Source organism: Rhinoderma darwinii, chromosome 3 (assembly GCF_050947455.1).
Source record: "Rhinoderma darwinii isolate aRhiDar2 chromosome 3, aRhiDar2.hap1, whole genome shotgun sequence".
NCBI lineage: Eukaryota > Metazoa > Chordata > Amphibia > Anura > Rhinodermatidae > Rhinoderma > Rhinoderma darwinii.
Genome location: NC_134689.1, coordinates 293,688,854 through 293,704,489, shown reverse-complemented (window position 1 = coordinate 293,704,489; position 15,636 = coordinate 293,688,854). Strand labels below are relative to the sequence as shown.

Genomic DNA, 15,636 nt, shown 5'->3' with positions numbered 1-15,636 from the left:
TTTTGGTTATCGAAAAACTGCAGCATTCAGTCTTTTACTAAACTAACAAGCAGAGTTCTTGAAAACTGTGAGGAATTAATGCAGAAAGTATAAAGGAAAATGGTATTACTTTTAATTATACAAAAAATAGCATTGAAAACGGAATACCCCTTTAAGTTGCTTTGTTGCTTTTAGATCATATGTGAACACTTCCCTTCATATACATGTTAGTAGGCTATAAGAAATCAATATATATGTAGTCCACAGTATCCACATTTCTACTGCAAAAAAGAAATGATAATCCAGTACGTAACCTTGTCCTGCATTATTTTATTTGTACTGTAGGAGCTTTCTTCTCTTCTAGTTTCTATCATCTATACAGACAGCCGGTGAAATTAAATATATATCATTTTCCATTTTAGTTTTATGAACATATATGCAGTATCTTATATCTCCAAGGGTTTTTATGCCGTTTTAAATAATTCTGTGCTAGCCAATGCATACCTCCATTTTACAACCCAGGATCCAAGTAAGAGAAAGCTTTTTGATTGAAATTGAATAGAAAGTCGGTCATTTTTTCCACTCTGAGTTAAAAAAAACTCTGATGTCAGGGAGATGACTGAAAATTGCTTTTTCAAGGGGTATAATTTTTATTGTCCATTTAATTGGCTGATATCACCAAACTCATGTATTTTAGAAAAAAAAGTTACATCAGGCATATTCACCAGCAGTTTAATAGAAAGCCTCTTTTTGCTCATTGCAAAGTATATAAAAAATGTAGAGAGAAATGGAACAGAAACAAAATAAAAACACTCAAAATGTTTTGACGTTTTTTTTAACTAATACATAACCAATGATAACAATTTTAATGATGCTTTGTATAGCTCAGACTCCGGTCTGGCAAAGCCATGTGCAGAGAGCCTGTACGGAGGCACATAGAGTCCCTATGGTACTTCATTATGGAGGCACTATGTGTGCTGCTATATGGTGCCTCTCCCTGTAATGCGACATTTAATGGATTGGAGGCATATGGAAGTACAGTATGGGCTGTAGATTATGTTGGGTGCCATTTTCCAGCTATGTACAACACGGATCTGTAATACGCATGGGTACATGAGAACTGATACAAAACGCAATTAATTATTTTTAAAAAAAAAATACAATGTGATATATATAACTGCTAGAGGTTAACACTTACCTGGCAGATACCACTGATGCACATATCTGGAGACTCTGTGTTACACCGTGTACCATCAAGTACCTTAGGAGCAAGCTCCACAATCAAGGTCTTCCCCACGGCTTGGCACTTGAGTGCACAGGGGGCAGTGGCATCATTGTAGACTGGTTGCCATTCATAATACTGTCCTTGGTACTTGACATCATTGTGTGCTGAGCACTGCTGAGCCCTGAAGTCTCCGACATCAGAAGGACATTCCTGTGGGAAAATTAAACCACAAAATAAAAGTAAAATATCAAAAGATAAAAAACATCTATTGAAAGGGTGATATCTTTTATGCTCTATTCACATTAGCGGCAACAATTCTAAATGGAGCCATGAAGGGATTGTACTTATGCGTTTCGAATGTTTGAATCCTGACAGACCCCATTCATTTATAAGAGGTTCCTCGGGTTTCCATCCTAATCTTACTGTCCAAGCAGTGGAAATGTGGTAAAATGTAGAGTAGTGCTAATGTGACAGTGCTTTATACTTATAGACGGTTTATGTGTGTCATCATTATTATCATTATTATTACAAAGAATTCTTAAATTAAATATCAATACTACTGTAATGACAGGGTAGGGAGACAGACAGGTGAGCCCTAATCTGCCCGTCACTCAGTCCCTGCCTACTTGCAACGACCCGTCCTAAGCGACGGGGTACAACTGGGCGATGGTCCCTACGCTCAGTAAGTGCAAGACAGACAAAACAGACAGGGGTACACAGAAGCTAGGGAAACGGGGCAGCTGCCCACGGAACACCGTGAGCAACAAGAGTGGTGAACGAGCCGAGTAAAACCAGGAGAGAGCGAGGTACAAAACGCTGAGCAGGAGAGTGGTCAGAAAGCCAAGGTCAATAACAAGCAAAGGATCAGAAGTACAAGCAGCAGCAGCAAGCCAGGAAACAAGCATAGAAGAATCACAGGCAAAGGAGGAACAGGAAAGGCAGGTATAAATAGACAGTGGGCGGGAACTAGCTCCGTCTGGCCAGGCTGTTATAGGCTCTCCCACTCCTAAGCCTGCCATCCTGAGTGGTGGAAGATGGAGTCAGTCTCACAGACATAGGAGCAGGTGCAGACTGATTGCCCACGGGCGTCGACACAGAAGCTACAACTTTCTTACTGTATTAATGTTATTGATGATTTCCATTTTTGTTATTCTATGGAGAATAAATGGAATAATTTACTATAGTCGTAAAGCAAAATGGCTGCTGAGATTTTACCTAAATAAATAGTAAGAAAATATCAAAAACCTGAAACTATGTATATAAAATGGTGTCCAAGAAAACAGTACAGTATATTACTTTGGGGCAGATTCGATTTCAGATTTTATTAGTGATTCCAAGGAAAGTGGTTGAAAAACAGGGGCCTACCCGTTAAATAAATGAAGAGAAATGCAGAGTAAAAACATTAGCTGAATGTACTTCAGCAGAACGCTCTGGAGTGGAAATCTGTATGACATTGGCCTTTTAGTAAGGTTAACATCTCAAAACAGAACCGGAATGAAAGATGTCGTGCAATAAGGCTGAGCTGTTTGACTATTCAATAAATGTGCTAACATCTGGATTAAATAGACGTTATTATTGTTGTAACTGAGAATCACGAATGGACCGGTTTTTGCCTCACTTGTAGCTGGTTATTTTAGTGGCCTCCTGACATTATATAGTTATACCATTATGACCAATGTAAGATTTCACTACGCTTAATCCTCACTAGCTGCTCTTAATAAAATGACACCTGTAAAAACTAATTGAGCAACGAAGACATTCTATAACGCTTCATGTTTTTTTAACATTACAGGATTTTATTGTGTATCTTCAAATATCGTAATATATTGTCTGCTTTATTTTTTAAGCCATTATTATTGTCTAAGGATAGTAGAGACATAGGATAATTGTGGGCCGAATGATCTTCAGTTATCAATTTTCCACTGACATGTATGTTCAGCGCAGTCAAAAGTCAAGACTGTGGCACTTATGTTATACCTATGTGGCCGGTGTACTTAGTTGAGATGCTGTTAATCTTTGCATTGTAATGTTATACTTTGATTGGTACAGGTATGATAATGGTTGGCTCCCTAGTAACTTCTAAATTGTAGGCGCTGGCAGTGGCTTTACTGCATGACCGGGCCTGTGGAAGAAGGCAGCCCATAGGGGCCTGTCCCAGATCCCCTCGGGCTGCCACATTAGGATCTGGGGGAGATCTGTGCCATGGGGCATACAGGGTTCTGATGCAGGGCAGGGTCAGGACGTTGTATTCGACACAATGAACAACAAAGACATGTGGTGCGTCGCATATAACGTTCTGGCCCTGCCCGGCATTAGGACCTTGTATGCACCGTGGCTTTATGTGGCAGCCTAAGAGGGGTAAGTACTTATACTTTGAGACCTTGCTCCAACTAGTTACACCACTCGGTAGCGGGATGTATGCTATCTTTACTATATTCACATGCCATAACAGCGCCAGGACGTTGCAGCGTCCTGACGTTAGAGGTGGTGCTTTCTCTATAAAACGGCGGTGTTTCCGCCATTCACTGTTCAAGTGGAAGATTGGAAAGAACCTGGGCTGCTTGTCAGAGAGCTACTGCGGAGCTTCCTGTTCAGTGTTGGAGTGCAAGCTGTGTGATGAGCTGCAAGCATACGATGGAGTCCTGGAGCAGGTTGTGGGTGACGGGCAGGAGCAGTCATGTGAGCAGTGGTGGGTGTTCTGGTCCTATGACAGAGCAGAACAATTGACAAATGCAGATGTGAACAGAGCCTAACACCGACCTGTGTCTGATCAGGTACTATGTTTTGTACACTTGGAAAACCCTCTCAGATATCATTCACTCATCCCTGATATGAACAGTATCCTCAATTTGTTCATGTTCTGTAGTACTGTATGAGTCATGCCTATGTCCCTGCTAACTATACCCACGGGCATTTTCCCCTCAGTTCATAAGCAAATTTGTGAGTGCAATTATTATATGACGTCATTTTCAGGTTATTCAGTCTTTTTTTCATTTTTTTCTTAAATACATTATATATAAAATATGACATTACTGTCTTACTCTTTCATAAAATGAAACATTCTGGATAGAAGCCTAGCATTAGAAAATGACTATATAAGCCACCCAAATAACTCTTTATGAAATGGATTCCAAGTCATAGCATTTTATAGCATTGCAACAGCTAAACATACAATGAGAACTGAAGAATAGAAATAAAAAGAGATAATGGAAGAAAAAGAAATATGGACACCGCGTACAAAAAACGGAAGGCGCCAATAGCTATTGTAATGGACTGGCTGTAACCTGTAGTTCCCCAAATGGGGAGTCATTAAAGGGAGGGTGTCATGAAAATCATAATTTTTTTATCATATTGCTTTTAATATGATATTAACATAAATTTTATTTATTTGTGTTCTCATGTTCTACTTTTTACTGTGTTCTTATTTTTACTTCTCTATGGGGGCTGCCACTTTTTTTCATCTCTGTCGATTAACGACCTATACAGAGATGGAATACGGCACATACAACCCCATAGAGAATGCGAACGGGAGCCAATTTTTATTCTCTGAAGCATACGCCGTCTGTGTGGGAACGGCGCATGCGCCGCTCCCACACAGACCAAAACGAAGCTCGTTCGCAGAGCAAAATCCGGCGCCATTTTCATTTCATTTTCATTTGGAAGCTGCTGCTGGACAGTAAGATGACTACTTCCGGCCATATGTTCAAGGAGGAGCGGAGGCGGCGGTGGCAGGAGAAGGTAATTTATGTTCGTGTATGTGATGTGTGTATTATGTTCGTGTTATACTGTCTGCTGAGCACTGTATATAATCCTCCTACACTGTGCAGTCGCTCAGAAAATGGTGGCACACAGTGTAGGAGGTTTGAAGATTCAAACCCCTCCTTCTCCTGGCACTAACCAGAATAAGGGAGGGCGGATTAAGTGAGGACACTAGAGAGAGTGTGTCTACCCCAAATTTGCAGCATAAAGCAATGAGGTTGCTTTAACACATTGACCATGCTGCAATTTTGGTAACTGCTCCCTCTAGTGGCCAGCACATGGAAATGTTATAAATTAGAATCTAATTTATAATATTTCCTGACTTGTGAAAAAAATTAAAAAAATTAAAACAATGTGTAATCACTTAAATAGTAATAGTTTAACTAAAAAAAAAAAAAATTCTAGCGACACATTCCCTTTAAGTAGTAAAATCTTTAGTCAAGGCAACGTTTCTAAACTCAACATAACGGTATGTGTCATGGTAAATGTCTGTGCATTGAATGGATCAGTTCTATGGCTCTAATAATAAACAATGGCATAATTATTGTTTAAATTACGAATCAGAGAAATATGTATGCACAATAGATCCTGACTGAACTCCATCAGTGTAAACTTGCTCCTGGCTGCTTACCATGAAACACTTGACAAAAGGAAAAAACACATAAAACCAATTTTTCTGTAAAATAATTCTAGCTTTCTGATTAAAAAGACATTTATTTTATGTGGGGCCATGCTCCGTCCTTTCAGTATCTTGAAGCTGTATGCAGACTCATGCCTGGTGAAACCTTGTTTCCATTTGTGAACAGGGGTTGTTTTACATAAACGTTCAGCAGACAGGACATTACAAAGAATAAAGGGACATGCAGCATATGTAAAGAAAACTGGGATTTATTATACAACAAATATGTTGTCATAGGCTTCATTACTAACCAGGATTGCCAGGTCAGCTGTTTAAAATCAGGCAGGTTCAAAACACACATGCTCGGGGCCAGTGTTGCCGCTTGTTAAGACTTAATCTTCCCCTCCCCCACCTAACACATGCCATTTAGAGTAGAGAAGTCCTTATATGTGGCAGGGGCCCTCCAGAGCCCCTTAGGCACTGGTTGAGACTGCAACTTCTACAAATCCCACTTCTATATGAACGATGTATTACTGCACCAGTAGTTAGATTAGCAACCTTATTTACTCTAATCATTTTATAATAGACACCTACTGCTTAGGTACACACCGTATAACTGTCCCGAGCACCATAAACTTTATTCTACACCCATCCCCTGCAGACATTGCGGAAATTAAGTAACGTGTTAGATCAACCTATTGCCATTTTAACCATATAAAGACTATAGTACACATGTTCTTAAACTTTTTTTTTACATGAGATCCACTTTCAAATACAGTTCTACAGTGTGTTAGCCAATGGTTGGGGATTACTGCTCTACTATACAATAACTGTGTCTTATACTGTGTTACATATTTGTATGTGTGCCTATGTAACCACAAGATAAGATGGCAGACCCAAAACAAAATTCCAATTCACTCTTGGGACAGTTTTATATCACCATCCTGAGAGGTCTAATGAAATTTTATTTTCTAATTTTAGGAAAGACGGGCATTTTGGCCGTCAGACTGGTCCTTCCCCCGTTTTCTAAAATTTTAGTACCATTGAAAAGAGGGAGCCATATGGAGGTTCATACCACCCATGACAAGGTACAATAAGGTGAGTTAGTCCCCTCACTCTAATGGGCCTATAGCTCCACAGGCTGCATTTATGGTACTTAATCCCTTGTTAGCCACATATGAAATGTTTGTGCCATCAGCTTACTTTTTAAAACTAGGGTCATTTCATTTTTTTGTTGTCACACGCATTTGATTCTCACAGTTTTTATCTCTTTATTAATTCTGATACTTTTTTATTCTGTTTTCCAAAAGTCTATTTGAGTTGAGGGAAATGTTATCGTTATTATCTTAGGCCTTAAATTGTACATCCATCCCAATCCAAACTTTTTTCTTTGAGAAATTCTATTTTTTTTCTGTGTCTTTGCTATGGAAGACCAATGTAATTTCCCCCATATACACTGTCCTTGTCAGTTGTCTCAACTTTTTACACCAAAAAAAGCAGATGGAAACTAACATTCAAACTGATCCCAGGTTGCTTTTCATGGAAATCCATTTTGAATCAAACTGACAAAAATTGTCAATTTGCATCCATCATATACGACTGGCGGCCTTTTTAAATGACAGAGAAATAATAATGAAAAACATTGTATTTAGCATCTCTCTGTCTGGAGGGTGACTTGGGCATTGATTTCAACGCCAAAAGTAACATTCTGGGTTTGTTGTTCCCATCTGGTTAGGATGCTTTTAACATTTTCGCTGCCAGGGGTTTCAGGACAATTTTCACACTTTTGACATACACAAATAAAACCTGAATTATAAAAATAAAAACAACACATTATACACTCACAACTATATATTATCTCAAATTAGACACCTGGCACATTCTGAAAATGCCACCCTGCACTTTACACTCATGGGCACCTTCATGCAGTTTTGCATCAAAGCGTAATGGGGTGTAAAAATAATACATACAAAATTCATGTTCGTTGCTAGAAGTCTGAACCTTAGGCCCAGTTCACACAGAGTTTTTTTCGTGCTGATTTTGACGCGGAAACCGCATTGGAAACAGTGGCAAAAGATGTTCGAAACCGCCTCCCATTGATTTCAATGGGAGGCAAAGGCGTTTCTTTTCCATAGCGGCTTTTAGCCGCTCACAGGAAAAAAGGCGGCATGTCCTTTCTTGCTGCGTTTCTGCCTCCGACCCCCCCATTGAAAAGAATGGGAGGAAGAAAAAGCGTTTTTTGCCCGCAGCGCTCAATGACGGTGGAGCGAAAAACGCAGCGAAAACCGCGGCAAGAAAGTGCAGGCCGGTCAAAATCTGCCTCAAAAATCCTGAAGGAATTTTGAGGCATATTTTTTCTGCCTGAAAAATACTCTGTGTAAACTAGGCCTTATTAAATGCAAAAAAAAAACTTCTAACAATTAAAGTGTAAGTTGAGCAGAGTTTATATGTAACGTCCACAGCCGTGTACCGTCATGCTTACCTGCCCCCCAACGGCTGCGGCCATGGACAAGCACTCACTTCCGCATCGCTGCACTAGTTCCAGTAGGACACACACATGAGGAAAATTTGTAATTAGCTCATGATCACCCTGGACTATAAAAATGGCTCTGCCCTTTCATTCATTGCCTGAGCGTTGTAGTGTTTACCCATGTTAGTCTTGCAAATGGTCCCTTAGTGTTATCATGTTCCCAGTGTTCCCATACCTGCTACCTTTTACCTGTATCCCATGCTACTGTTGTAACTGTGACTTAGAAAGTTGGAGTCATGTTGTGCCACCGGTCACGCCTGCAGTGTAACACCATGCCTGGTGTCTGCTGCCAAGGTCCCATCTGAGCCTAGCCGTTACTACTGTCTGAACTGCTGCAGGTACCCTTGTGCTTTGACTATATAGACATAGAATTGGTAAACTGTTTGGCCAGCTGCTATCCCGCTATGGCGGTACGGCCCAGTGGATCCACATACCCACAGATCATGACAGTATGCTCAGGCCATGGACCACGCTGGTGAACCCAAGTCCTTGAGGACATCACAAGTTATGCAGGCGGATATGCTAGTCTGCCAATTACGACAGGACCAACTCCACCAGGCGGTGAATGCTGGATGCGCAAGCTGCAGTCATCACAGCATCCGTTCCTGTTGCTCTGGCTGTTCCTCCTGCTACTCCTCCTGTCAGTACCAGTGCTGACTCCCGATTCTTGCTGCCACTACCTCCTTGCTATGACGGAGACGCGAGGACCTGCATGGGGATTTGTGAACCAGTGCCAGATCCACTTCGGCATACATGCCAGTGCATTTCCTTCTGATGGTGGATGGATCACATTCATAGTTTCTCTCCTTACTGACAAGGCCCTGGCATGGGCGAACCTCATCTGGGAACGTCAGGGACCAGAGACCCGTGACCTACAGTGTTTCCTACGGACTTTCCGCACTGTATTTGAGGAACCTGGGCGAGTCTCTTCAGCGGCTGCATCCCTGCTGACCCTTCACCAAAGAGATACCTACATGGGCAAGTACGCCATTCAGTTCCGTACCCGGATGGCAGAGCTGATCTGGAACAACGAAGCCTTAGTGGCTACATTCTGGCTAGGTCTTTCCTTCGATATCAAAGACGAGCTTGCCGCTCGAGACCTACCCTCTACTCTAGATGACTTCATTCTTCTAGCCACCCTGATTGACATGAGGATCCAGGAACGGTTTCAAGAGATTCACCGGGTGAGGAAATTGCCCAGGCTGGCTCTTACATTACAGCAGCCTCTGTTGCCCTCACCAGTTGTTCCACCAGAGGAGCCTATGCAGATGGACCGGATCAAACTGTCTGCCCAGGAGAAACACCGCAGAAGCACTTCAGGACTTTTTCTGTATTGCAGCCTCGGAGGCCATGTTGTGCGTTTGTGCCCTCAGAAGCCAAAAAAACTCCAATGCCTAGGATTGGTTGGAGAGACAACCCTAGGTGGAACGGCGCTAGATAGAAAGTTCTCCTCGAAACTGTCCATTCCCGTGACCATAGTGTCTGGTGAAAAGACGCACCGGGTCTCTGCATACCTGGACTCAGTGTCTGCAGCAAACTTCATCCAAGAAGACATAGGGGATCTTCTCCAGTTGCCCACAGTTCCTCTGGAGACATCTTTGGCTGTTGCCTTGGTAAATGGACTGATTCTGATCGATCCGATCATATCTGAAACCAAGCCGCTGAAGCTCCAAGTTGGAGCCCTTCATTCCGAACTAATTTTGTTTCTTGTTTTGCCTAAAGCCATCAATCCTGTCCTACTGGGCCTGCCTTGGCTCCGACTACATGCCCCAAACCTGGACTGGAATTCCGGAGAGGTTTTCCAATGGGGCTCCAAATGTCGCAGATGCTGTCTGTTACAGATCCATCCTGTCCAGCATCCTCTGCCTCAGTCATTGGCAGGATTACCCCCCCCATTGAACTGGTTCCAAATGCGTCCCCTCCCCATGGACGGGTATACCCTCTCTCCTTGCCAGAGACTCAGTCTATGTCAACCTATAGAACCGATAAAAACAAGGGGACATATACAAAAACACCGAAAAAGGCCATACTTACAAATGGACACAGCCAGGTCAGAAACGCTGATGAAGAAGTGAGCAGGTGCTTTAAATAATAATAGCCACTCCCACTAGTCTTGAGGGGAGTGGTGTGTGTGGTGCATGGGATGTGTAGTAAGAAATAATAAATGAATAGTGTGTGTGCAAGTGTAATACTATAAGTGAAATATAGGGGGCAGTAATGAGTGAAGTGCCTCAATAGAAATAAATGGATAATGGGGTGCAAGTGTGTGAAACATGGAGGGATAGTGTGTACGTCATGAGGCACAACGTGTATAGCCAGGTAGAAGCCTATTTGTGACGCCTTGATAGTTCATAGAGCGGGCTACCCTGCTTGCTATGCCAAACAACAACACACCATGCTCTCCCAGCATCAAAGACCCGGCTGTGTCCAAGAGAAGCGAATATACGTAATAATGAAAAATACCTGGGGTATTAGTGATCATTTTGGTCTTTGATGCTGGGAGAGCATGGTGTGTTGTGCCTCATGACGTACACACTATCCCTCCATGTTTCACACACTTGCACCCCATTATCCATTTATTTCTATTGAGGCACTTCACTCATTACTGCCCCCTATATTTCACTTATAGTATTACACTTGCACACACACTATTCATTTATTATTTCTTACTACACATCCCATGCACCACACACACCACTCCCCTCAAGACTAGTGGGAGTGGCTATTATTATTTAAAGCACCTGCTCACTCCATCAGCGTTTCTGACCTGGCTGTGTCCATTTGTAAGTATGGCCTTTTTTGGTGTTTATGTCAACCTATATCAAAGAGAATCTGGAGAGTGGTTTCATACCAAAATCCTCCTCCCCGGCCAGGGACGGGTTCTTCTTTGTCAAGAAAAAAGACGGACCTCTTCGACCTTGCATTGACTACCGTGGTCTCAATCAAGTCACGTTCAAGAACAAATATTCGTTGCCACTAATTTCCAATCTATTTAACCGCATACGAGGAGCCAAGATCTTCTCTAAACTAAACTTGCGTGGGGCTTACAATTTCATCTGAATCCATCAAGGTGATAAGTGGAAGACGGCGTTTAACACTCGACACGTGCACTACGAATACCCGGTGATGTCCTTCAATCTGTGTAACGCTCCCGCTGTCTTCCAGGAATTCATCAATGATATCTTCCGAGATCTTCTCTATGTCTGTGATGTGTTCTATCTCGATGATATTCTGTTTTTTCTCTCCAGATCCGATGACTCATCGGAGGCATGTTCGTCAAGTTCTACTGCGATTAAGGGAGAATCGTCTGTATGCCTAACTAGAGAAGTGCGTCTTTGAAAATGATTTTCTGCCCTTCCTGGGTTACATCATCTCGGATCAAGGTCTCAAGACAGACCCTGAGATAGTAAAGTCCGCTCTAGAATGGTCATGTCCTCAGGGCCTGCGGTCCATACAATGTTTTTTGGGATTCGCCAACTTCTACCGGCAGTTTATCCCAAACTTATCATCATTGACGGCTAGCATCTCTACCCTTACCAAGAAGGGTGTGAACACCAAGGTGTGGACTCCAGAGGCAGAATCTGCATTTAATAGCCTCAAAAATGCCTTTACCTCAGCCTCAATCCTCCATCATCCTGACATCCCTCGACAGTTCTTGTTGGAGGTGAACGCTTCCTCTGTTGGTGCAGGTGCACTTCTGTTCCAGAGAGGCCTCAAAGAAAAGGCAGTGATATGTGGCTATTACGCAAGACTTTTTTCCTCCGCAAAGCGCAATTACTCTATTGGGGATCGGGAAATACTGGCAATTAAATTGGCTCTGGAGGAGTGGAGACATCTGCTAGAGGGCGCAGCCCACCCCATCCTGATATACACCGATCACAAGAACCTTACATATCTCCACTCGGCTCAACGGTTGAACCCCCGTCAGGCCAGGTGGTCGCTGTTCTTCACATGGTTCCAATTTGTGCCCCACTACCATCCCGCTGACAAAAATGTGAGGGCCGATGCCCTGTCTAGGTCATTTGAAACAGAGGACACTGTGGGGTCCCCTTAATGTTTCCGTCCTGCATTATCTCTGCTAACCCTCTGCAAGTTAGAGACATCCCTCTGGGGAGGACGTTTGTGAGGTTGGCAGACAGGAGGAGAATCCTTCGCTTGGGACACAGCTCCAAACTGGCTGGGCATGCAGGGGTTCGTAAGATGCGAGATCTGATTGCTCGTCATTTCTGGTGGCCCACGCTGCCCAAAGATGTTGTGGACTTTATCGCTTCCTGCACTGTGTGTGCTTCCAACAAAGTTGCTCACTCCAAGCCTGCCGGACTGCTCCAGCTTCTGCCTGTGCCCATCGCTCCCTGTCAGCATATAGCAATGGACTTTGTCACAGACCTTCCTTCCTCAGCAGAATGCAATACAGTCTGGGTGGTGGACCGGTTCTCGAAGATGGCTCATTTTGTTCCGCTGACCGGCCTACCTTCTGCTTCTCAACTGGCTAACCTCTTCATCCAACACATCTTCTGCTTGCTCGGCTTTCCTATTCATATCGTGTCTGATCGGGGGGTTCAGTTCACCTCGAAGTTCTGGAGAGCCCTCTGTAAACTCCTAGACGTGAAGTTGGACTTTTCTTCAGCCTACTATACCCAGTCCAATGGCCAAGTCCAGAGGATTAACCAAATCCTGGAGAATTATCTTTGCCATTTCATCTCCACGCGGCATGATGACTGGATACAGCTCCTTCTATGGGCCGTGTTCTCATACAACAACAACACAAGTGAGTCCACTGCTTCTACACCATGCTACAATGTGTAAGGCCAACATCCACGAATCCCTCTGCCTGTTCCGGCTACAGCCCAGGTACCCGCAGCTGACTGAATTTGGAGACTTTCTACAGGTCTGGCAGCAAACCCGGTCCTCTATTCTGCAGGCAGTCAATCGCATGAAGCGAAAGGCGGATACTAGGAGAAGAGAGCCACCTCCGTATCTGCCGGGTACCAAAGTCTGGCTGTCCCCTAGGAATATCCGTCTTAAGGTGCCTTCCTACAAGTTTGCTCCCAGGATCCTCGGACCCTTTGAGATACTACAACAAATAAACCCTGTCTCCTATAAGCTTCGGCTGCCTCCTACCCTCAGAATCCCCAACTCCTTTCATGTGTCCCTCCTGAAGCCTGTGGTCCTGAACCGCTATAGTAAGACTCGTGGTCCCGCAGTGGCCCCCAGCAGTTCATCTGACGTGTTCGAGGTTAAGGAGATCCTGGACTTCAAAAAAGTAGAAGGAAGAAATTTTTATTTGGTGGATTGGAAGTGGTTTGGTCCAGTGAGCCAGAAGAGAACCTCAATACTCCTACCCTCATTAAGAAGTTCCTCTCTCGCTCTGGTCCCAAGAAGAGTGGGCGTAAGAGGGGGGATACTGTAGCATCCACAGCCATGGACCGTCGGTGCAGCCATGGACTAGTAAGTGCCGGGCGGAATCTGTCTCCTGAGAGACGCCGGCACTCACTTCCGCATCACAGCACTAGTTCCCGTAGGGTGTGCGCACGCTCGTGCCCAGCCTTAAAGGGCCAGTACACACAGGTACAGGTACTCTTGTGCTTGGACTATATAGACATTGACTTGGTACACTGTTTGGCCAGTTGCTATCCCGCTACGGCGGTACGGCCCAGTGGGTCCACATACCCACAGATCGTGACATTATACATGCTGCTTATGCCTGTCTTCATGATCCAGATGCAAACTAATAGCCTGATTAGTTCTATGGGGTGGTTAGATGTGCAACTGCTCATCTTTTCCTCCTTTTAGTAGGAAAAAAAGACCCCCTATATGTGACCACCGAGCATATATCCTTTCTCATTGGTAAGAGGAGGTGATAACATGGACAAAAGTTCATGTATCACACCCCTGGGAGTCATTGGAAGGCTGTACAAAGAAAAAAAGGGGCATTTCAGACTTTGTTCTTTCTTTCACTTGTAGCTACCTCTCCTAAACAGACATTGAACCAACAAGTAAAACTTTTCAGCTTGCTCCCTGACTTCTACGATTGCTGTTCCCCATATTGAATTTGAAAGCTAAGATTCCGGACTTGAATATGCTACCAAGATCTAAGCTCTAGCCGCAGCAATCATTTAAAGTCAAGACGTATTACATATGTCCTTGGCATTGAAAGTGTTAAAGAGAAAGTACCTATTTACCCCCCACCTGATAAGTGTGAATGAACCATAAGGCCTATGTACATGACAGAGCCACGTGCAGGATGTAGTTAAGTGCCACACATAGTTCCCTACAACTCCTTATTACAGAACCACAGGGGACTCTGTGTGCCACCATATGGTGCTCTGTCAGTGCTTCAAGAGGAGAATATCTACATAATACAGCATGTGAAGGAGAATGCTACATCCATGTGGATGCGGCCTTACCTGTAAAAATCTCAGCAGTTAGCCACCACAATGCGATCTGATAGAGCTGTCTACAGTTTAAAGGGGTTCTTCCCTTCGGACATCCCATAATTATTAGAAGGCTCCCTTGACAATTAGCTGGTCAGATAATGTCCCCCTGCTCATCCTCACCCAGAGGTCAGCTGTAAAATGTGATGATACCTGGCAGTAATTGTTCAATTTCCCAGCAGTGTCACCACAGGGGAAATTAAGCATTACACACTGACCACTAAAATCAAAGGGGTGTCTGTATAATGCAGGACAAGATAGGTCCTCCAGAGCGAGAGACATTCTTTGTATCTGCTTTCCACTCTAGTCAAATGAGGTTCCTAAACAGAGCACCCCTCTATTAACTCATAATTCCATAGTAGGGTATATAAAATCCCCTTTAAAGTACTGGGTCCCTTAGGTTGAAGTCATTTATGTGTATTTATGCTATACATAAGATACAGGAAGGTTACAGGCTTATTAGTGGGGGTCGGGGAATAGGTTAAAATTAGCTAAGTGGGTGGAAAATTACAATTTATAACAAGTGAGTATTCTCATGATTTTTTATTTCTAATGTTAGCCTAAAACATTTCTTTGATATTTCTTTATGGTGAAGTTGTCTATTTCTCAAAAGCTGATGTGATTAACTATTCTAGGGCATTTCATTGTTCTTTATGAATTGAAATTAATTTAGTCATGGAGAGTTCGCCCCGATATTGCTTTCTTTTGCACCTGCTCTCTTCTAGACAGGGAATTTCATGTCGATTTCGACCACAGGAGGCCAGTGTTGCGTTATAGGAAGCGAATTGAAAGAAACTCTCCCTTCTCATACACGATCAATTTGATATGAGTGTAATAAACAGAGTAACATATACTTTTATAGAAATGCTTCAAGGAAATCCTTTCACTTTAATGAACAAAACAATGTCTTCTTTGCAGACAATAAATGTCTAAATATTGGCTACTATCACATAAAAAAAATAGTTTCTTAAATCCTCTCTAAACTGCAACTTCCTTTTGACACACATTGTGAATCACTGCTTGGCAGGAAGACTCAGTTGAGGAAAGACGTTATCGGGAAGTGTGAGTACAAAGCCCTGGGCTGCCAGTT

General features: G+C 43.2%; 1 protein-coding gene across 1 annotated transcript in view; it reads right to left on the bottom strand.

The window, feature by feature from the left end:
- The window catches only part of ADAMTSL3 (ADAMTS like 3), a 465,354-nt gene that overhangs the window by 213,221 nt on the left and 236,497 nt on the right, over positions 1-15,636 (bottom strand). The window contains exon 6 of the mRNA XM_075858077.1: positions 1,178-1,414. Coding sequence (XP_075714192.1) covers positions 1,178-1,414 — 237 coding nt within the window. The remainder of the gene's footprint in view (positions 1-1,177; positions 1,415-15,636) is intronic.